Source organism: Oncorhynchus mykiss, chromosome 7 (genome assembly GCF_057628025.1).
Source record: "Oncorhynchus mykiss isolate SJ-2025 chromosome 7, ASM5762802v1, whole genome shotgun sequence".
Lineage (NCBI taxonomy): Eukaryota > Metazoa > Chordata > Actinopteri > Salmoniformes > Salmonidae > Oncorhynchus > Oncorhynchus mykiss.
This window is the reverse complement of record NC_143028.1, coordinates 54,717,531-54,741,268: the sequence shown is the minus strand read 5'-3', so window position 1 is coordinate 54,741,268 and position 23,738 is coordinate 54,717,531. Positions and strand designations below refer to the sequence as shown.

Below are 23,738 nucleotides of genomic sequence, written 5' to 3'. Positions count from 1 at the left end.
CTCTGGGGAGATGGGAGAACCTTCCAGAAGGACATCCATCTCTGTAACACTCCACCAATCAGGCCTTTATGGTAGAGTGGCCAGACGGAAGCCACTCTTCAGTAAAAGGCAAATGACAGCCCGCTTGGATTTTGCCATAAAGCACCTAAAGACTCTCAGACCATGAGAAACAAGGTCTGGTCTGAGGAAACCAAGTTTGAACTCTTTGGCATGAATGCCAAGCATCATATCTGGAGGAAACCTGCCACCCTACGGTGAAGCATTGTGGTGGCAGCAACATACTGTGGGGATGTTTTTCAGCGGCAGTTACTGGGAGACCAGTCTGAATCGAGGGAAAGATGAACGGAGCAAAGTACAGAGATATCCTTGCTGAAAACCTGCTCCAGAGCGTGTAGGACCTCAGACTGGGGTGAAGGTTCACCTTAAAACAGGACAGCTACCCTAAGCACACAGTCAAGACAATGCAGGAGTGGCTTTGGGACAAGTATGGACGAGTTACAGAAGAAAGGTCTTTTGATTCTGGCCATTTTGAGCCTGTAATCGAACCCACAAATACTGATGCCACAGATACTCAACTAGTCTGAAAAAGGCCAGTTGTATTGCTTCTTTAATCAGAACAACAGTTTTCAGCTGTGCTAACATATTTGCAAAATGGTTTTCTAATGATCAATTAGCCTTTTAAAATGATAAACTTGGATTAGCTAACACAACGTGCCATTGGAACACAGGAGTGATGGTTGTTGATATTGGGCCTCTGTACGCCTATGTAGATATTCCATAACAAATCAGCCGTTTCCAGCTACAATAGTCATTTACAACATTAGCAATGTCTATACTGTATTTCTGATCAGTTTTATGTTTTTTTAATGGACAAACAAATGTGCTTTTCTTGCAAAAACAAGGACATTTTTAAGTGACCCCAAACTTTTGAACGTGCGTGTGCGTGTGTGTGTGTATACTCCGACATTGCTCTTCCGAATATTTCTTAATTCCATTCTTTTACTTTTAGATTTGTGTATTGTTTGATAATACTTCACTGTCGGAGCTAGGAACACAAGCATTTCTTTACACCCAAAAAACATCTTCTAAATATGTGTATGCAACCAATAAAATTGAATTTGCTGGTATTCTTTTTACTTGTAAGGAAGGTAATGTGCGTTGTACACATAACCACGACTGTAGTTATCTAGCTAATTTTCATAAGCATCTAGCTAACCACAAATCTTTGACCTAATCAAAATAGCTTGTTAGCAGCTAACAAACAGGGCTTACCTAATCACACGGCTCCAGTGACTTCTCTGGATTACAGAGGTCGGAAAATGATAAAATGCACGTGTGCTTATCGTAGTAGTCGTTACAATCTGGTACATAGCACAGAACCATCCTAATTTAAGGTTAGTTAGCTACAAAGACCTGGGTAATAAAAATAATTATAGTCATTTAAAAATGCTACGGTAGGTCAATTGGAAAGATGCTAAACAACAATACACACGAGAAACACACATACATTTTTTAAACGAGAAACTAAAAAAAGGTTAAAATATCTACTAGTTATTCTATTTTACTTGCTAGGTTCCTTGCTACTTGTTCCTGAGAATTTGCATGGATAAAAGGTTTTTCCCACCCTGCAACACTGCCTTGAGTCAAAGCTTGCGACAGGTTGTGTAGTTCTCACATTAGTGGTAATTAGCATTTCATTTTTGGGGGGTAATTACAAGCGAAAAAAGTTACTTTGTCCGGGAGATATTTACGCGGTAATCAAAACGTCACGCCAGGGTGACTACATGAAACACAGACCTTATATGAAGTATGGAAAATGAAGGATGGAAAAACGATTGGAACCATTTCCGTGTTTTACCGCTAGGTTTTATGGGTATTGTAGCTCATACTGGGGTACTCAATATGTAAAAACCGTAGCACCAAATAGAAGTGGGGGCGTCCACTTCAGGAGCAACTTACTTGAAAACTGAAAATTATTTGACAAAATAACTTCTTGCAAACCAACAGTGTAGAGTATGGCCAATTGAAATTGACCAATGCTTTTCCTTTTAAGTGAACTACCACTGCAATACAAAACGTTTAGTTCATGTAAACTAACACAGCAAAAAAAACATGTAACTCCAGCTTCCAATCATACAACTTGTAGCATAAGGGAGTTTGCAAGAAAGTAGCCATTAAAAAATGATTGTAGGCCTATATGATGACTGGGGTTTTTAAAAGAGTACTTTAATACATGCTATCAGTTAAACATGCTTTCCCCTATTAAACTTTATTTGAGTAGCAAAATGGAAATGGCTAAATTCAGTCTTCATTGGGCGGCAGGTAGCCTAGTGGTTAAAGTGTTGGACTAGTAACTAAAAGGTTGCAAGATTGAATCCCAGAGCTGACAAGGTAAAAATATGTTGTTCTGTCCCTGAACAAGGCAGTTAACCCACTGTTCCTAGGCTGTCATTGATAATAAGAATTTGTTCTTAACTGACTTGCCTAGTTAAATAAAGGTAAATAAAACACTTTTTTTATTTGATTGAACCTTATTTAACTAGGCAAGTGAGTTAAGAACAAATTCTTATTTACAATGACAGCCTACCGGGGAACAGTGGGTTAACTGCCTTGTTCAGGGGCAGAACAACAGATTTTTACCTTGTCAGCTCGAGGATTCAATCCAGCAACCGGTCCAATTCTTTAACCACTAGGCTACCTGCTGATGACATATTCTAAATAAATATATCCCATTAACTCCAGTTGCGTGTATTCATGGATGCCAAGAGAAGACAGGCTTCCCCAAATATTTGACCAATAAAATATGTAAAATAATTTATATTTAGTCTCTCTGTGTTTTCATAATTTTCTGTCAATTTCGCAAGTGGCTGAATCTCACCGGAGAAATATTCAGAGTGAGAGAAACAGCGTCCCTCTGTCTCAGAATGTGTAGCCCATGTATCTGATGCTGTCTGGACCAAAAAAAAGTATGACATTGCAACTGTAGCATTTGATTGTCAGCAAGTATCGTTTAAAAAATAATTAGCCAATGAGCGTTGAGCTGAGCTCAACTGTGGGTTGTCCTGGTGCAGCAAAATGCCCCCAAGGGAGGCCAGTTTGGATTTGGCTTCACACCAATCAAATCACATCCTAAGCAAATCTTCATTTTCATTTCTGGTCTGCTTGTGTTGATATCCGGCAGTAGGTTGCTTGCTAAATCGGCCCTTTCCTAAGCTAAGCTATGGATGGAGATGGGGATTTGGACTTTGACTTAATTCTCTGTACAGGCCAATGATTAAGATGGCAATTCTGATCTAACCATAAATTAATATATTATGCCACTGGCCTGATACGATTGAAGTTCAATAAGTATCCTAGATGTTGCCTATCCCTTTTAGGCTTACATTAACTAGCTAGCTAACTTAGCTGGTTCATTGTTGCCCATGTGAGGAAGTTAGGCTAGCAAGCATTTTAGCTAGGTAGCCTATGACAACAAAAACTAAAAGTGTACTGTATGACAGAACCATAGACAGTATTGCCAACATGAAAAAGAGGAGGATGGCATTGACATTCAACTAGTCTACAAGTAGGGTGAGTCCAAATGTTTTACTTGTGCACGCACACAGACAGAGAAATCAGTACCATGGACAGCCACATGATATTTAGTAACATTGATTGGACTAAATCATTTTTGGTATCTTTAACTTTGTTTTCAGTGTATTAAACTATATATTGCCTTGCGGATTTGATCATATCTAAGTTGAAATGGTGCTGAAATAGCAGAGGCATTGCTTCTGTTGTCTTTTTACTGACTTGCGTGTTTCTAAATTAGTTTAGTAAACTGTCTAAAACATTGAACTTCCTTGACTATGTTGCAGGTCATAACGGTTTGTTACATGCAATATTTGCTTTGTAGATTTCACTGGACAGATGTTGCTCTCTGGTTTTGTGATGAAACAAATGTGGGTAATTGAATCTATTGCACCACTGTGTGACTTCTTTTTGTCACAGCCTTATTGTATATCATGCTGGCATATGAACAAATGGGTTATAGAGCAAACAACACAATTACAGTAGTTTGTAATATGGATTTTTTACTGGCTTGGCTTCCTCAGTGACTTTATCCACACACCCATACTGTTCAACTCACTCACCAGCATTTTAAAACACATGGCAGTAAAACAATCATATTTTTTTTTATATTGAATTACTTTTTATTATCATTACTTTTGAAATCCCAATACTCAACAACTGAATTGGCATAGCACTGATTATTTCGTGAAGAAGAGGAGTAATACCAGGGCAAATCCTTGGACTGTTTCTTTGTGATTGATAGAAATAACATCCAATTGTTTAATCTCTCATCTTTTCCCCACTGTTCCTGTTATACCCACACTCAATAGTAGTACACAATCTGTTAAAAAGTCATATTAAGCACTTATTAACAAACTCTTGCCAACCTGAGCTACCAGCAGAAAGGAAGATACAGTATAGACAATACAGGCATAACAGTGGACAGATGTAGAGGAGCAGAGCTGTAATTGTAGTGTTGAAACACATTGGCTGACAAAGGAAAGGACATATAGAACATAGTAGTAGCAGTAGTTCTAGGACTATTAATATCTTAATAAGAACTTTCTCCATGTCTTCCATTGTGTTTGCGTCGTCAGCTTTTCTCTCTTCATCGCCTACTTATGAATATTTCCCCTGCAACATAAGCTACTAAACCAACCAATGCGCACTCCCAACAAAAGGGAGCCACCTGTGCATTTTTTTTTTATAGCTTCAACAGGCTTCCTGGGGGTAGTAGAGAAGGATGGTGGGAGCAGTGTTGTTGTTAATGGCTTGTTGTCAGTCAAGCCCAAATAAGAGTTTATAACAAAAAATATCAGTAAAACCACAGTGCAAAACCAAGTATAAGCTTCCGATTGGCTTAAGACTTAACATCGACAGCCAATACGAACAAAAAATTACAGTACAGCTAATTATTTGTCAACAGTAAGTTAGGCAATATAGAACTTCAAGTCAAAACAAAACAATTATGAAGAACAGAAAATACAGAGGATTAAATGTTTCAGGACAATGAGACAAAGATATCATCATCATAATCTCATGTCAAGAAGCTTCACCATCACTTTAGAGTTCTCCACTGCACTCCTAGGACATGGCTCTATCTGGACCCCCCAATGTGAGAGACAGAGAGGGGACAGAGTCAGACAGGGTGGGCCAGGCTGTGGGTTCACTCATGGTATGGATTCAGGAACGGGCAGTAATAGTGGAGTCTACAGGGGTGTACCAATTATTCTCTAACGGCATTGGATTCATCAAGATGTGTATGTGTGGGAGTGAATGAATGTGTGTTAAAGGTGTATGTATACACCCATCATGTGCAGTACATGTAAATAACTGGACACTCGTTGGGATTCTGGTGGGAGGGGAATGTGACATGGGTGCATGCAGAAACCAGAGAGGCTGTCCTTTCCTTTAGAAAGAGAGAAGGGGTTTGTTCCTGAAAGCCAGACAGAAGATAGTCCATGTTGTGCCTCAGCAGCTGCAGGCCTCTGCTGAAGGCTTTGCTCGGTCATTTCTGTCCAGCTTGATGGGTTCCGGGAATTCATTATACAGCTCCACCTCCGTCTCCTGATAAAAATAAAAGAGGGAGAAACAATGAGAAGATGGAGAAACTGGGATCTAAGTTTTGCTCTTCTACTTAAGTAGTCCTCTGAAAGAACAGTCAACAAAACCAAGGCCTGTCTCCCACTTGAATCTTCTCTTTATGCCAGACTGGGTTCAAATTCCTTCTGTTTCATTGTTCTGTATCTGTCTATATATTTTCGCTGCCCTAGGGATATAATTATTGTTTGGATAACCTTATTTAACTTATGTGTTGATATTTATTGTTTAACTCTTTATGCGATGCGCACTGAATTATCACAGGGAATTATTGTAATGTTTGTTTATGTGTCAATTAATCCCATAAGGAATGGGTTGCCAACTGGCGATTTGACACAAAAATAAAATGTCACTCATTCACCAAAACCCCCAATTCCCTCCTGTGAGCTGCCATGATGATCCTGGCCCAACTCACCTGTTTGAGGGCATTGCGTGCGATGGTCTGGAAGGCCTGCTCTACGTTGATGGCCTCCTTAGCACTGGTCTCAAAGTAGGGGATGTTGTCCTTACTCTGACACCATGCCTGAGCTCGCTTGGTCGTCACCTGGGTGTGTAGGGAAAGACATTCACAAACATCAGATGAGATCTATGATGAGACCCCAATATTGGTGAAAAACACACATTAGATCGCACCCTGCTACTGAGAAACTTTGAATCACATGTATGGAAACTCCACTGCAGATGACATTAGCATTAGGGCCAATGACTGTAGTACTAGAGGTGGTAACATTAGATGTGGTAACGCCTATAGTCATCTGTCACCCACCTGTCTGTTCTCCAGGTCGATCTTGTTGCCTAGCACCACAAAGGGGAAGTTCTCGGGGTCCCTGGGACTGGCCTGGATGAGGAACTCGTCCCTCCAGCTGTCTAGAGTCTTGAAGGTGTTAGGCGCAGTCACATCAAACACCAGCACACAGCAATCTGCCCCGCGGTAGAACGCCACACCCAGAGACTGGAACCTCTCCTGCCCTGCCGTGTCCCAGATCTGACCATGTGGACAGGTGGAGGGAGCGATGGAGGGAAGAAAGGAGGGAGGGAAAACGTGAAGGAAAGAGGGTTAACTATTGCTGGGAAACATGTTTTCTTCTGAACTAAGATCTTAAACTAATCACACTGTCATGTAATCAGACTTGTTTGGTTGCCACTTGAAGTTTGCATCAGTGTTACCAAAAGCGTACTTCATAATTAACTGTTGATCCCCCATTGGTATGACAAGTTGTTTGCATTTCCTTAGTATGTAGCCTAAAGGTTACGAGTGTTGGGCCAATAACCGAAGGGTTGCTGGTTCAAATCCCCGAGCTGACTAGGTGAAAAATATGTCAACGTGCAATTGAGCAAGGCACTTAACCCTGTAAGTCATAAGAACATCTGCTAAATGACTCAAATGTAAATGTAACTCAGACAAAACAGGTGTACCCGTTTGGCACTTCTCAGCCTGAAAATGGTGTGTATCTTTGTAATTACAGGGCTCATTTTTAAAAAGTGACCTTGGTCTCAACATTACTCCCTATCAAAATGAAGGGTATATATAAAAATAAAATGAAGTGCTCCAATGATATACTGTTTATTAGGGCTGACCTCATTTAGTCGACTGGTCGATTTTTTGGTCAATAGGCTGCTGGTTGACCGACATTTCTTTAACAATTTATAATTTTTCTAATGGTGCACAAGATACCTGTCTGAGTCGCACCTGTCTCAGTGGACTAATCCATTGCGGAGACCATGGGGATGGCATAGTCCATCACTCCATGTGATACTGAAATTGTATATGGTTATATTATACAAAAATAATGGTGCTACACTAATAAATGGAATATTATTTAGAACAAATGCACTTTCTCCCGCGTTGGATATGGTCGCTGTCCGCGGTTCTGAAAAATAATCTTCAGTATGCCATAGAACTGGTGCCTTTCCCCATGTTAATACGTGCATAATTGCAAAGTGAACCAGCATATTGGGATTGAGAACAATGCAGCGGAGGCGGCAGCAGCATAGAAGAGGAAACAGCCCTTGCCTTAGCCTAACTGTCTAAGAAAATTAAGAGGAAACCCCAATTTAATTACAGTTGAAGTCGGAAGTTTACAAACACTTAGGTTGGAGTCATTAAAACTAGTTTTTCAACCACTCCACAAATTTCTTGTTAACAAAATAGTTTTGGCAAGTCGGTTAGGACATCTACTTTGTGCATGACAAGTAATTTTTCCAACAATTGTTTACAGACAGATTATTTCACTTATAATTCACTGTATCACAATTCCAGTGGGCCAGAAGTTTACATACACTAAGTTGACTGTGCCTTTAAACAGCTTGGAAAATTCTTGAAAATTATGTCATGGCTTTAGAAGCTTCTGATAGGCTAATTGACATCATTTGAGTCAATTGGAGGTGTACCTGTGGATGTATTTCAAGGCCTACCTTAAAACTCACTGCCTCTTTCCTTGACATCATGGGAAAATCAAATGAAATCAGCCAAGACGTCAGAAAAAATAATTGTAGACCTCCACAAGTCTGGTTCATCCTTGGGAGCAATTTCCAAACGCCTGAAGGTACCACGTTCATCTGTACAAGCAATTGTACACAAGTATAAACAACATGGGACCACTCAGCCACCATACCGCTCAGGAAGGAGATGCCTTCTGTCTCCTAGAGATTAACATATTATGGTGCGAAAAGTGCAAATCAATCCCAGAACAACAGCAAAGGACCTTGTGAAGATGCTGGAGGAAACAGGTACAAAAGTATCTATATCCACAGTAAAACGAGTCCTATATCGACATAACCTAAAAGGCCGATCAGCAAGGAAGAAGCCACTGCTCCAAAACCACCATAAAAAAGTCAGACTACGGTTTGCAACTGCACATGGAGACAAAGATCGTACTTTTTGGAGAAATGTCCTCTGGTCTGATGAAACAAAAATAGAACTGTTTGGCCATAATGACCATCGTTATGTTTGGAGGAAAAGGGGGACGCTTGCAAGCCGAAGAACACCATCCCAACCGTGAAGCGTGGGGGTGGAATCATCATGTTTGCTGCAGGAGGGACTGGTGCACTTCACAAAATAGATGGCATCACAGGGATATATGGATATATTGAAGTAACATCTCAAGACATCAGTCAGGAAGTTAAAGCTTGGTCGCAAATGGGTCTTCAAATGGACAATGACCCCAAGCATACTTCCAAAGTTGTGGCAAAATGGCTTAAGGACAACAAAATCAATGTATTGGAGTGGCCATCACAAAGCCCTGACCTCATTCCTATAGAACATTTGTGGGCATAACTGAAAAAGTGTGTGTGAGCAAGGGGGCCTACAAACCTTACTCAGTTACACCAGCTCTGTCAGGAGGAATGGGCCAAAATTCACCCAACTTATTGTGGGAAGCTTGTGGAAGTCTTCCCCAAATGTTTGACCCAAGTTAAACAATTTAAAGGCAATGCTACCAAATACTAATTGAGTGTATGTAAACTTCTGACCCACTGGGAATGTGATGAAAGAAATAAAAGCTGAAATAAATCATTCTCTCTACTATTATTCTGACATTTCACATTCTTAAAATAAAGTGGTGATCCTAACTGACCTAAGACAAGGAATTTTTACTAGGATTAAATGTCAGGAATTGTGAAAAACCGAGTTTAAATGTACTTGGCTAAGGTGTATGTAAACTTCCGACTTCAAATGTATGCATTCCTCTTGTCCAGATGGAATAAGGCAGTGTGCAGTACGATGGTGATTGCATCATCTGTTATATTGTATTGCAGGTAAAAATGACTACGACAGAGGGCTGCCTCGCTTCTAGTTCTTAGGATTTTCTAGTTGTTCAACAAGCATTTTGCTACACTTCTACACTCTTTAAATGCAAGAGAAAGGCCATAATGTCTTATTCCAGCCCAGATGCAATTTGGATTTTGGCCACTAGATGGCAGCAGAGTATGTGCAAAGTTTTAGACTTATCCAATGAACCATTGCATATCTGTTCAGAATGTGCCTAATTGGTTTAATAAAACATTTTCAAGTTCATAATTGTGCACTCTCCTCAAACAATAGCATGCTATTCTTTCACTGTAATAGCTACTGTAAATTTGACAGTGCAGTTTGATTAACACGAATTTAAGCTTTCTGCCCATATCAGATATGTCTATGTCCTGGGAACTTTTTTTGTTACTTAGCCTACATTAGCTCAACCGTCCGCAGGGGAGACACCGATCCTGTGTAGGTTTACTAGCCTTTCAAAGCAAGTGAGTGGTAAGGGGCGGTAGTCATTTAGTTCAGTTACCTTCGCTTTATTGGGTACAGGAACAATGGTGGAGCAATGTTGAAGCAAGTGGGGACAGCAGACTGAGATAGGGAGATAGAGATTGAATATGTCCGTAAACACTCCAGCCAACTGGTCTGCGCACGCTCTAAGGATGCCGCCTGGGCTGGCTGCCTAGCAAAGGTTAAAACACTTAAGTCTTACTGTCGTCAGCCATGGAGAACGAGAGCTGACGGTCCTTGGGAGCGGACCATGTCAGCGACACTGTGTTATCCTCAAAGCTGGCGAAGGCTATCTTGTCCAGGAGCATTACATTGGTGTCTGCGAAGTGGCTGGTGTTCCCCTTCATAATCTGTGATTATCTTGGGTCTGTCACATACGCCTTGTGTCTGAGCTGTTGAATTCGGAATCCACTTTCTTTCTGTACTGACATTTTGCCTGTTTGCCTTACGGAGGGCATATTTGGTCAAATTCCCAGTTACCTTGCCGTAGTTAAATGTGGTGGTTCGCACTTTCAGTTATCACGAATGCTGCCATCTATACACGGTTTTTGGTTTGGATAGGTTTTAATCGCCACAATGGGAACAACATCCCCTATACACTTCCTGATGAACTCAGTCACTGTATCAATATATACATCAATGTTATTCTCAGAGGCAACCTGTAACATGTCCCAGTCCACGTGATGAAAACAGTCTTGAAGCATGGATTCCGATTGGTCAAACCAGCCTTGAATAGACCTTAGCATGGGTACTTCCTGTTTGAGTTTCTGCCTATAGGAAGGGAGGAGCAAAATGGAGTCGTGCTCTGATTTGCCAAAGGGAGGGCGGAGGAGGACCTTGTAGCCATCCCAGAAGGGAGAGTAACAATGGTTAAGAGTTTTTGAAGCACAAGTACTGCAGGCGATGTGTTGATATAACTTTGGTAGCGTTTTCCTCAGATTTGCTTTACTGATGTCCCCAACTGTAATAAATGCGGCTTCAGGATATGTAGTTTACACAAGGTCCAGTGTAGTTCCTTGAGAGCTGTGGTGGTATCGAATTGAAGATATACACACGGCTGTGACGATAACCCGAAGAAAATTCTGTATGGAGGTAATGCGGTCGACATTTGATTGTGACGTATTCCAGGTCGGGTGAACAAAATAACTTAAGTTCCTGTACGTTACCACAATCACACCATGAGTAGTTAATCATGAAACATACACCTTCGCCTTTCTCATTCCTAGAGTACTATATTCCTATCTGCATGATGTATTGAAAACCCAGCTGGCTGTATGGACGGGGACAGTATATCCAGAGAGAGCCATGATTCTGTGAAACAGAGTATGTTACAGTCCCTGATATCTCTCTGGAAGTAGATTCTTTATTTTCTCCAGACTGAACATTTGTGACTAGTATACTCGGAAGCGGTGGATAGTGTGCACACGTCCTGAGTCGGACTAAAAGTCCACTCCGAATACCTCTTCTACGCCGGCGGCGTCTTGGAGCTGCCTCTGGGATAAGTTAAAATGCCTTGGACGGTACGAACAAAAGATACAATTCAGGAATGCTGGTGAGTTACCACCTCTCTGATATCAAAAGTTATTTCCGGCTGCATGTAATAATGCAAAGAAAGTTTAGGGCTATAAAAACAAAATACTGCAAAGTTGCTTCGGAGCCTGAAACAAGGCGGCCATGTCTATCGGCGCCATCTTTATTATTGGATATTGTGGCTGTGATGGTGGTGCTGTAGCCACGTTTCTGTACCTGCATTGTGACGAGCCGATCGTCCACCATCACCTCCTTGGTCAGGAAGTCAGCTCCTATTGTGGCTTTGTACTGGTTACTGAACTTCCTATTCACATACTGGTTCATCAGGGAGGTCTTCCCAACTCTGAGAAGGAGAGAGATATGAAGGGAAAGAGAGGTGGACAACAAGCAGGGGAAAGAAAGGTGTTAAAGATAAGTATTCGTGGCTGCATTATTCCATCTATCCATTCAGTTCTAACGGTGAAAGACGAACCATGGCCAATGGCTCATGAGCCAAACTCAATGAGGAGCAGAGAGAGATCAGACACCATTAAAACCCCATTAGAGGTGCTCTGATGCAATACTGTGGACACTCACACTCTCTAGTTCTCCTCTGCAGTGCTGAGCATGCAGTGACACAATGAGAATACAGCAGCATCAGATTACACAGTGTGAGGGGATGGAAAGTGAAATAAAAAGTACAGTCATAAATCAAATGGAGACATACAGGAAACTGCCAAAATAAAGGAAACACCAACATAAAGGGTCTTAATAGGGCGTTGGGCCACCACGAGCCGCCAGAACAGCTTCAAAGTGCCTTGGCATATATTCTACAAGTGTCTGGAACTCAATTGGAGGGATGCGACACCATTCTTCCATAATAAATTCCATAACTTTGTGTTCTGTTGATGGTGGTGGGAAATGAGGTCTCAGGTGCCGCTCCAGAATGTCCCGTAAGTGTTCAATTGGGTTGAGATCTGGTGACAGACATACACTCACCCTTTAAACCCCCTATGCTCCTTTGAGACCCCTCTTTCAAAGTCACTGAGCGCTCTAATTCTAGCCATGGTAGCCAAAATAATGGGCAACTGGGCATTTGTATACATGACCGTAAGCATGACGGGATGTTTTAATTGCTTAATTAACTCAGGAACCACACCTGTGTGGAAGCACCTGCTTTCAATATACTTTGTACCCCTCACTTACTCTAGTGTTTTCTTTATTTTGGCAGTTATCTGTAGATGTGTGGCACAACCAAACAGCAGTCTGATTGTACAGGAAGACTGTAGTAGACTGCAGTTTCTAATGAATCTGGAATACCCAAACAGCAGTCTATTATCAAAGTGGAAAACGAAACACTGGTCAAACAGGAAGAGAACACAAATACTCGGTGACTAACCCAGAATCCCCAAGGATGATGACTTTCAGGAGCACTTTCTTCCTGGATGTCATTCTGTCGTGTCTGAGGAGAGACCACACACACAAAATCAGGGTTGAGTCTCAATCTCTCCTTCCTCCTGAAGTGTGCACTCGTTCACTACTCCCTAAACATTTAAAAGCATTGTATTGATGTAGGCCAAGAGGGAGTTTCCATTTACCAGTAATTTCCTTTCAAATCCATACTTTGGGAGAAAGTTGATTATTTGGATGCAACCCAGGACTTGGACTATGCACGCACGCACACGAGATGATTTAATAAGGCCTGCCATGATGTCTTAGTTTAAAAATTATATATATTTTTGTATAATTAGTTTCTTCCAAATGACTAAAACCAAATCGAAACTGTGTAGACATTATAATGTATCTTCATCAATCATCAAAACTAAAGCTAGACAGTAAGGGAGCATCTGAAATTCCAGAAATGATGGATAGCGGATCATTATTTGCACATTTTGACGGCGAGGAAATTTTCAGCGTGGCCCTACCGGGGTCCAGACCATGGTGAAGACCAAACGGGCCCCCTTGGGAAATTAGTTTGACACCCCTGCCCTACCTAAACACAAAAATATGCACACACCTGGAAAAAAGTAGTTCTTGCAAGTATATTGACCTGATTTCTCTAGACATTTTATATTTTTTTAGTTTCAAACTGATCGCTGGGGTTGAAATCCATAGCTCCGCACCATAAACGTCAGAAAATGCTATAATGTGTGTGATTTAGCACTGTGTGTACTGTAGAGTGAGTGCTATTCCACTGGGCATCAGACTTGAACTCTTCATTCCAGTCATGTGTTCCCTAATCTCTCTCACACACACACACTCTGAGTCTGAGGACTAGATCGTGTTTCACATCAGAGGCGAGAGAACGACAACCATAAAACTCTACTCTTTCCCAATCACTTCCAGGGTGGCCGTTCCCAAACTCCAGTTTTAATAAGTGATTAGGCTTCAATACTAATGGCAAACATCCTAACTTTGAGGGCACATTCTCTCAATGGAGAAACCTAGGTGAGATCTCTCACAAAGGCACACACACACACCTGGTGCAGTGTCATGGGAAAGAACCCAGCCCAGTCCTATCTGGCACTGTCTGAGATAAAGGATAATAGAAAAGCCCCCCAATGTTATACTGAAACAATGACGAGAGTGACCCATTCAAATTCATCTTGTGTTTATCATGGGAAACAACAATGTAACAGCCAGGCCAACAGTCAGATTAATGAGTACAACAGCCTTTGTCCGGCCTATTACCATCAAGATATATGTCCGTCTAAACAAAGAGAGTAACTTGCCAGTTAGTAAGGAGGATAGGCCACCGCTACACAATCCCCAACATTCCCCTGCATGTACTATCCATTAGGCTTGGGCGGTATCCAGACTGTCATACCAACCTGGTGCCATGCCGGGATATTCAGTAATACTGGCACTGGACACAAGGGGCACTACTTTCAGACCACACAGCCTCGAATCCGAAGGTTAACAATGCTAACAAATACGTATACAATCCCATAGAGAACTCTAGCTAAATGCTAACGAGGACAATGTGAAAATTTCATACAGTCTCTGACAAACTATTTGCAGGTAGAGATGGGCATGAGTAATTGAGTACTCAAGTACTTGAACGGATGTCAAATCTCGATCTTCAACCAGAGATTTTTTTATCCAATACTGTAAAACTATTTGGTGGAATGTGATTTGTGGCTGCCCGAACGGGCAAGTGAAATTGTCTTGACAACATTAATTTGCTTTGACTCTAGTGTTCCATTTGTACATGTGCATTGGCAGGGCACAACAAAAATGAAAACAAGTCAAACATCACACCGTTCTTCCCCCTAAATTCTCTTTCCCCTCTGTGTCTCATTCCCTCACGTGTGCTGAGTACGCACACAAGCTCCCGTTAGGCCAACAGAAATCAATGCCTATAAAAACATATTTAACTAATGGGATACAGGAGCAACATTCCTTGCCAAAAAAAATAACAGTTTCATCACAAATTCAAAATGGGCTGGTTGATTGAAGTAGAAAATGTGTTCCAGCAACAAGCTGCGATTTTTGAATAATTGCATTCCATCTATTTTCCTCTTAAGCTACTTTGCAAACTGCTAGTGCCATCTAGAATTGGTTAGCCTAGGCGAATAACCCACCTAAACATAGACCGGTTCCACACTAAAAATATGCAAAAACATTAGTTTGATAAAGACTAAGCATATTTTCATCAGAATCATTAAGTCTGGGCCTACTCACCAAGCAGATGTCCTGGCCATAATTCATCCCCATGCCGTGTTCAATGTGGAATCGCTCATCCATTTTGAAAATTCCAAAGAACAGGCAGAATAAACTAAATCAAATATCTGTATATTGAAAAGACACATTTTGGTTTGTATCACTGAAAAAAATTGTCTTTCAACTCGCTAAATTGAGACCCGTTTTAAATGATCACAGAGAATAACTGTTCCAGGCACGAGATAAGCATCACTTTGCACTGGAAACTTTTTTTATTAGGAAAAATATTCTGGTCAATTTAATTCTGCTATATTACATCATATGTTTTTACTATAAAATAGCTGTGACTTGACTGTGACAAGGGCTCAGGAAAAAACTAAATTAACAAAACAAGGCTATGCCACAGCACAGCCATAGTCCTCTACAAACAAGTGCCACTGCTGAGGTTGCTGCCTTTTTGAAGATAGTGTTCCACGATATACACTACCGGTCAAAAGTTTTAGAACACCTACTCTTTCAAGGGTTTTTCTCTATTTTTACAATTTTCTACATTGTAGAAACTATAAAATAACACACATGGAATCATGTAGTAACCAAAACAGTGTGAAACAAATCAAAATATATTTAATATTTGAGATTCTTCAAAAAGCCACCCTTTGCTTTGATGACAGCTTTGCACTCTTGGCATTCTCTCAACCAGTTTCACCTGGAATGCTTTTCCAACAGTCTTGAAGGAGTTCCCACATATGCTGAGCACTTGTTGGCTGCTTTTCCTTCACTCTGCGGTCCAACTCATCCCAAACCATCTCAATTGGCTTGAGGTCAGGTGATTGTGGAGGCCAGGTTATCTGACGCAGCACTCCATCACTCCCCATGGTCAAATAGCCCTTACACAGCCTGGAGGTGTGTTGGGTCATTGTTCTGTTGAAAAACAGATGATATGGGATGGTGTGTCGCTGCAGAATGCTGTGGGATGGTGTGTCGCTGCAGAATGCTGTGGTAGCCATGCTGGTTAAGTGTGCCTTGAATTCTAAATAAATCAGTGTCACCAGCAAAGTACCCGCACACTATCACACCTCCTCCTCCATGCTTCCCGGTGGGAACCACACATGCGGAGCTCATCTGTTCACCTACTCTGCATCTCACAATTTACCAGATTGACTGACCTTCATGTCTTAAAGTAATGATGGACTGTCATTTCTTGCTTATTTGAGCTGTTCTTGCCATATTATAAACTGTCTTTTACCAAATAGGGCTATCTTCTGTATACCCTCCTAACTTGTCACAACACAACTGATTGGCTCAAACACATTAAGAAGGAAAGAAATTTCACAAAATAACTTAAGACACACCTGTTAATAAAATGCATTCCAGGTGACTACCTCATGAAGCTGGTTGAGAGAATGCTAAGATGTAGAAAATATTAAAAATAAAGAAAAACCCGGAAATGAGTAGGTGTCCAAACGTTTGACTGGTACTGTATATGTATATGTACACTACCGTTCAAAAGTTTGGGGTCACTTAGAAATGTCCTTGTTTTCGAAAGAAAAGCATTTTTTTGTCCATTAAAATATCAAATTGATCAGAAAGAGGATGTAGATATTCTTAATGTTGTAAATGACTATTGTAGCTGGAAACGGCAGATTTTTTTTATGGAATATCTACATAGGAGTACAGGGGCCCATTATCAGCAACCATCACTCCTGTGTTCCAATGGCATGTTGTGTTAGCTGATCCAAGTTTATCATTTTAAAAGGCTAATTGATCATTAGAAATCCCCATTGGAAATATGTTAGCACAGCTGAAAACTGTTGTTCTGATTAAAGAAGCAATACAACTAGCCTTCTTTAGACTAGTTGAGTATCTGTAGCATCAGCATTTGTGGGTTCGATTACAGGCTCAAAATGGCCAGAAACAAAATACCTTTCTTCTGAAACTCATCAGTCTATTCTTGTTCTGAGAAATGAAGCCTACTCCCTGCGAGAAATTGCCAAGAAACTGAAGATCTCGTACAGCGCTGTGTGCTACTCCCTTCACAGAACAGTGCAAACTGGCTCTAACCAGAATAGAAAGAGGAGTGGGAGACCCCGGTGCACAACTGAGCAAGAGAACAAGTACATTAGAGTACCTAATTTGCAAAACAGATGCCTCACAAGTGCTCAACTGGCAGCTTTATTAAATAGTACCCGCAAAATACCTACCTCAAAGTCAACAGTGAAGAGGCGACTCCGAGATGCTGGCCTTCTAAACGGTATACACCGGTATAACGCCCAAGCCTACCATCCATCCACAGCCCTCACTCCACTCACCCTTAATTAAGTGAAACACAGGGATGTCCCATCTGGCCAAAGCCTGACAATTCCCTCCATTTTCAGAGCTGATACTTGTAAAAAAAGGTTCCAAAATAACAACACTTACACAACCCCCTGGACAGTGGTCACTGTCTTTCTCTCTCTCTCTCTCTGTGTGTGTGTGTTGTCCCAGCTGTGGCTCTGTGGGGTCAGAGCCTAGAAACAGGGTAAGTGACCCTTCGTGTCCAGGCCCTGTGATCCACTCTTAAGTTGGTGGTTGAAGATATCCCTCTAGTGGTGTGGGGGCTGTGCTTTGGCAAAGTGGGTGGGGTTATATCCTTCCTGTTTGGCCCTGTCCGGGGGTGTCCTCAGAGTGGGCCACAGTGTCTCCTGACCCCTCCTGTCTCAGCCTCCAGTATTTATGCTGCAGTAGTTTATGTGTCGGGGGGCTAGGGTCAGTTTGTTATATCTGGAGTACTTCTCCTGTCCTATTCGGTGTCCTGTGTGAATCTAAGTGTGCGTTCTCTAATTCTCTCCTTCTCTCTTTCTCTCTCTCGGATGACCTGAGCCCTAGGACCATGCCCCAGGACTACCTGACATGATGACTCCTTGCTGTCCCCAGTCCACCTGGCTGTGCTGCTGCTCCAGTTTCAACTGTTCTGCCTTATTATTATTCGACCATGCTGATCATTTATGAACATTTGAACATCTTGGCCATGTTCTGTTATAATCTCCACCCGGCACAGCCAGAAGAGGACTGGCCATCCCACATATGCTCTCTCTAATTCTCTCTTTCTTTCTCTCTCTCGGAGGACCTGAGCCCTAGGACCATGCCCCAGGAATACCTGACATGATGACTCCTTGCTGTCCCCAGTCCACCTGACTGTGCTGCTGCTCCAGTTTCAACTATTCTGCCTTATTATTATTCGACCATGCTGGTCATTTATGAACATTTGAACATCTTGACCATGTTTTGTTATAATCTCCACCCGGCACAGCCAGAAGAGGACTGGCCACCCCACATAGCCTGGTTCCTCTCTAGGTTTCTTCCTAGGTTTTGGCCTTTCTAGGGAGTTTTTCCTAGCCACCGTGCTTCTTCACCTGCATTGCTTGCTGTTTGGGGTTTTAGGCTGGGTTTCTGTACAGCACTTTGAGATATCAGCTGATGTACGAAGGGCTATATAAAATAAATTTGATTGATTGATTGATTAAGTCTCGGTCTGTGAACAAGCCATAGCCATTAACAAGCCATGTGTTTCTATTGATAAACTACTAACTAGGCCTCTGGATCTGTACTCATAATACAACCCATAGGCGACCGCCAGCAGACATCTAACTACAGACAACTGCTCCACCTGTGAGACTTTTAAAGATTGTTTAGCCATACTCATAAATCCAACATTAATATGATAATGACAAATGGTGGCTATATTTACAAACAGTCTTAACTTACATCACTGCACAGACATCAGAGTTGGCCAAACACTCTAGTTCTCCTCTGAGTACAAGAACCCCTTCAGTGCTCCTGCTCTGCTCTCCATTAACTAGTGAAGTGTGGTGAGGTAGGGGCCATTTTTGAATACTTTGATGAAAATCCTCGCTTTCTGGCTTCTTTGAAGAACTCATTGGCTATCCAACACTTATGACCTGTGTTTACCCGAAGGAAACAAGGAATAAAGAGCAAACTTTTAAAGCATTCGAACACGGCCAGTGTATTGACTCTGGAGCGTGGAGAACAGCCCTTCAGGATGGCCCACTGGGCATGCCAACACCATAGTCTCGTACATGACTACCAGTGAAGACTACTGACCATTGACCTCCAACTCAGAGAAGCTAGGGGTCAGGTAGCCTGGAGTTCCAGTATGGATAGAGGTTCTCCATAACGTGAAGAATGGATTCCTAAAATACTGGGTTGATCGTCTGACTGTCATCACTAGACTAGGCAGTGAATCACGGTTATATTTCACATTTCATGGTCATTAATATAGTAGGCATTGTTCTCTTGTGGGAGTAGCATGACATCATGCATAACATGATGACTCCAGCAAATCCCAAACAGTGTTCTTTGGTTATGGTCTGAAGCCCTCTGTCCATGATGTTGGATTCTAAACACTGCACAGGGAGGGAGAGGTGGAGAGACAGCTGGGACCAGTCACTTCAATGATTTGTTTGCACATACAGTGGGGCAAAAAAGTATTTAGTCAGCCACCAATTGTGCAAGTTCTCCCACTTGAAAAGATGAGAGGCCTGTACTTTTCATCACAGGTACACTTCAACTATGACAGACAAAATGAGAGAAAGAAATCCAGAAAATCACATTGTATGATTTTTAATGAATTTATTTGCAAATTATGGTGGAAAATAAGTATTTGGTCAATAACAAAAGTTTCTCAATACTTTGCTATATACCCTTTGTTGGCAATGACAGAGGTCAAACGTTTTCTGCAAGTCTTCACAAGGTTTTCACACACTGTTGCTGGTATTTTGGCCCATTCCTCCATGCAGATCTCCTCTAGAGCAGTGATGTTTTGGGGCTGTTGCTGGGCAACACAGACTTTTAACTCCCTCCAAAGATGTTCTATGTGGTTGAGATCTGGAGACTGACTAGGCCACTCCAGGACCTTGAAATGCTTCTTATGAAGCCACTCCTTCGATGCCCGGGCAGTGTGTTTGGGATATTGTCATGCTGAAAGACCCAGCCACGTTTCATCTTCACTGCCCTTGCTGATGGTAGGCTTTGTTACTTTGGTCCTAGCTCTCTGCAGGTCATTCACTAGGTCCCCCCGTGTGGTTCTGGGATTTTTGCTCACCATTCTTGTGATCATTTGGACCCCACGGAGTGAGATCTTGCGTGGAGCCACAGATCGAGGGAGATTATCAGTGGTCTTGTATGTCTTCCATTTCCTAATAATTGCTCCCACAGTTGATTTCTTCAAACCAAGCTGCTTACCTATTGCAGATTCAGTCTTCCTAGCCTGGTGCAGGTCTACAATTTTGTTTCTGGTGTCCTTTGACAGCTCTTTGGTCTTGGCCATAGTGGAGTTTGGAGTGTGACTGTTTGAGGTTGTGGACAGGTGTCTTTTATACTGATAACAAGTTCAAACAGGTGCCATTAATACAGGTAACGAGTGGAGGACAGAGGAGCCTCTTAAAGAAGAAGTTACAGGTCTGTGAGAGACAGACATCTTGCTTGTTTGTAGGTGACCAAATACTTATTTTCCACCATAATTTGCAAATAAATTCATTAAAAATCCTACAATGTAATTTTCTGGATTTTTCCCCCTAATTTTGTCTGTCATAGCTGAAGTGTACCTATAATGAAAATTACAGGCCTCTCATCTTTTTAAGTGGGAGAACTTGCACAATTGGTGGCTGACTAAATACTTTTTTGCCCCACTGTACACCCAGATACAGCGACACATTCAGACACAAACAAAGTCTAAATATAGGCTAGATGTGTTGTGCATAATTAACCCTGATGAGATTAACTCATTTCCAAACATGTCACATACTTAACACCCTCAATGCTACCAGGTTGACAGCTGCACCTGAGTCCCTGCTAGTGTGACTCCCGCAGCTGGAGATACTGTGAGTGTGACACAGTGATGCTCTAACGAGGGGAAAGGTCATCTCTATGCTGACAAAATGTCTAGCTGGAAAGCACAGTATCATGCCTATGTTGTAGTGGAACTATAACCAACACTGTAACTGAATATAACCAACATACAAATGAATAGTTGTCATAATATAAACCAGTATAATTGTTAAATTGTATTCATAGGAATCCTACTGTAAAAAGTTAGTTGTTACTGTAACAACCCCAGTCCTCGCCTAATCTGCAACCCATGACACTGCGTTATAGAAGTCAGATCACATGGGAGAAAGATTTCCACAAGCTCAGGACCGACAAGACGTTTGTTTTACAATCGACTCACTGGGATCCTACGTGTGACATATCTAACAAACAATGCATGAATCAATCTTCTGTACAACGAAATGATATGTAATGTTCCATAAAATGTTGTTTTAAAACATGGAAGCTTAGCTATTTGGATTGTCCTGAACCTTCAATTTGCGGCGTCGTTGTTGTTTAAACTCCATTTCAAGTGGTTATTAATGGACAGCAGAAAATATTTTCGGTCATGTCCACATTAGAACGCAATGTTCACTCCGTCGGAGCTGACAGGACAGAAGGCCCACGGCTACACCGTCCCCGACCTATTGCTCAATTCGTCTGCAAGAGGCCGCCCCACTGTGACGGTCGCCCATTTCTTGTATTCCCCCGGTAACGTTAGACCATGAACAAAAGCTTTCCGTATGAAATAATGTTATATTATGTCGCAGTCATTATCTAGTTAATTACATCTCAGAGCTTACCTTCAACTTCCAACACACCAGACCGCTTTATCGACTCAGGTGAGCCTCTTGTTGAATTAGAATAACTGTCACGAGCAAAATAGATAGCTAGTTAATGCGTTAGCTAGATTACCCAGTTAAAATGTTCATGTATCAAGTTGGTTTCTGCAGCTTGAGATGCTTATCTCTCTTTGATATTCAGATTCCCTTCACATTAGTGTAAATACGTATATTTAGCTATATAATTTTTGTCTCAGATTTTGTTGTCTTGTTTTTTGCCCTGGTTTCTTTTCGCGACTGATTTTTTCTCTCTCACTTCCTCCAAAACAACTAGTCTTGCGTCACCGCGCTGTAACGTAATCACGCACAAACAGGATACACCACGCCCACTTACTGCACCAGAGATGGATCTATAGTAAGTTTGTAAAATCCTTGTTTTTTTATTGTACAAATTAATCTATTCTTAAAGTTCTCCAAATTGCAATAGCTCATTTGCTCTGATATAACATGCCAGGCTAAAGAACACCATGAGCAGTAGGAGAGAAGCAGACAGCACCTAAACATGTTTTTATGGAAGATAGATTTTGTTTGGGAAAAAAGAACAGCATACCTGGCATGACTGTCTATGTTCCATAAAACAATGGCGTATTATGTTACCCAAAGCAGACTGTCTCGAAACATACCACACATTTGCAGTCTATAGTCCATAGCATAATATCTCCCCTAGCCTAATATCTGGAAGTGTATTTTGTTTTTTATGTTTTTTATGTTTTAATGTTTATGTAGCCTAATATCTGGAAGTGTATTTTGTTTTTTATGTAGGGCTGAAAATTTAATTTAGGATCGCTATTGGTTATTATCACATTTCTGTGATGAAGACAGCAAATATGAGCACCACTAGAGGGCAGTCTTCGTTCATTACTGGCAGAAGCTCTGAATACTGGTGAAGAGGGCGTTCTTGTGCAGGCCAAAAATCATCTCCAATACTCTACTCTACTCTAATACATCTACTCATAATTACTATCTTGCCTGAGCATCATAGTCACCACAGATGTTGAGGAGCTACTCTCTGTTGTATCTACTGTCTGCAGCTGAATGATTTGTATAATGAATCTCATAAGTCAAATATACAATTGTATTCAATCAAGGCTCCATAATAGAACTCTGTGATTCTAACTCAAGGTTCTGTTCTGTGTCTGGTTTTTGATCTAGAATGCAGCTGCTCAGCCCTGTACTTCATCATCAAAGTGCTGTTGTGTCCAATCTTACCCGGATATTTTCTGAGATTCTGAACTCTCTGAAGACATTCAGTCCTCCATGCTTGTCTGTGCATTCAAAGAAGGGACACTGGGACAGGGATGATGGACTGCTCTCCATTCCTGACTGACTGAACACGTACTGGGGGGGGGGGGGGGGGGGGTTGCCCCTTGGCTGTGGGCAGACTGTGTGTCCGTGGGTGTGTATTCTGTTGATGCGTCCATTTGGCACATCCTAATGAGCAGTGGTGGAAAAAGTACCCAATTGCCATACTTGAGTAAAAGTATAGATACCTTAATAGAAAGTTACTCAAGTAAAAGTGGAAGTTTTTCCTTGAAGTACTTCTTGAGTAAATGTCAAAAAGTATTTGGTTCTAAGTATCAAAAGGTAATGTATAAATCATTTCAAATCACTTATATTTTAAGCAAAGCAGACGGCACCATTTTCTTGTTTTTAAAAAGTACGTACAGCCAGGGGCACACTCCAAAACTCAGACATATTTTACAAAAGATGCATTTGTGTTTAGTGAGTCTGCCAGGTCAGAGGCAGTAGGGATGACCAGGGATGTTCTCTTGATAAGTGTGTGAGTTGGACAATTTTCCTGTCCTGTTAAGCATTCAAAATGTAACGAGCACTTTTGGGTGTCAGAAAATGTAAGGAGTAAAAAGTACATAATTTTCTTTAGGAATGTAGTGAAGTAAAAGTAAAAGTTGCCCAAAATATAAATAGTAAAGTAAAGTACAGATACTCCCAAAAAC

The 23,738-nt window shown here is 41.4% G+C and overlaps 1 protein-coding gene and 1 long non-coding RNA gene across 2 annotated transcripts; one reads left to right on the top strand and one right to left on the bottom strand.

Annotated features, from left to right (window-relative positions):
• Window positions 1-4,169: 4,169 nt before the first annotated feature.
• On the bottom strand, window positions 4,170-22,089 carry LOC110528142 (ras-related protein rab7). Its single transcript, XM_021609963.3, has 6 exons — window positions 21,745-22,089; window positions 12,813-12,875; window positions 11,651-11,777; window positions 6,419-6,637; window positions 6,068-6,196; window positions 4,170-5,619 (listed from the first exon to the last, which is right to left on the bottom strand). The coding sequence occupies exons 2-6, from the start codon at window positions 12,863-12,865 to the stop codon at window positions 5,524-5,526; spliced, it is 624 nt and encodes a 207-aa protein (XP_021465638.1). The 5' UTR covers window positions 12,866-12,875; window positions 21,745-22,089; the 3' UTR covers window positions 4,170-5,523.
• On the top strand, window positions 22,056-23,384 carry LOC149982598 (uncharacterized). Its single transcript, XR_016497322.1, has 2 exons — window positions 22,056-22,138; window positions 22,936-23,384. It is a non-coding gene; the product is annotated as an uncharacterized LOC149982598 (long non-coding RNA).
• Window positions 23,385-23,738: the final 354 nt, after the last annotated feature.

Bases quoted from the DNA above. Each gene is read 5' to 3' on its own strand.
- LOC110528142 (XM_021609963.3), bottom strand. From the start codon at position 12,865: ATGACATCCAGGAAGAAAGTGCTCCTGAAAGTCATCATCCTTGGGGAT. The intron at 11,778-12,812 runs GTTAGTCACCGA...TCTCCTTCTCAG, and splicing joins ATCATCCTTGGGGATTCTGG to AGTTGGGAAGACCTCCCTGA. The intron at 5,620-6,067 runs GTGAGTTGGGCC...TATTTTTATCAG, and splicing joins CACGCAATGCCCTCAAACAG to GAGACGGAGGTGGAGCTGTA.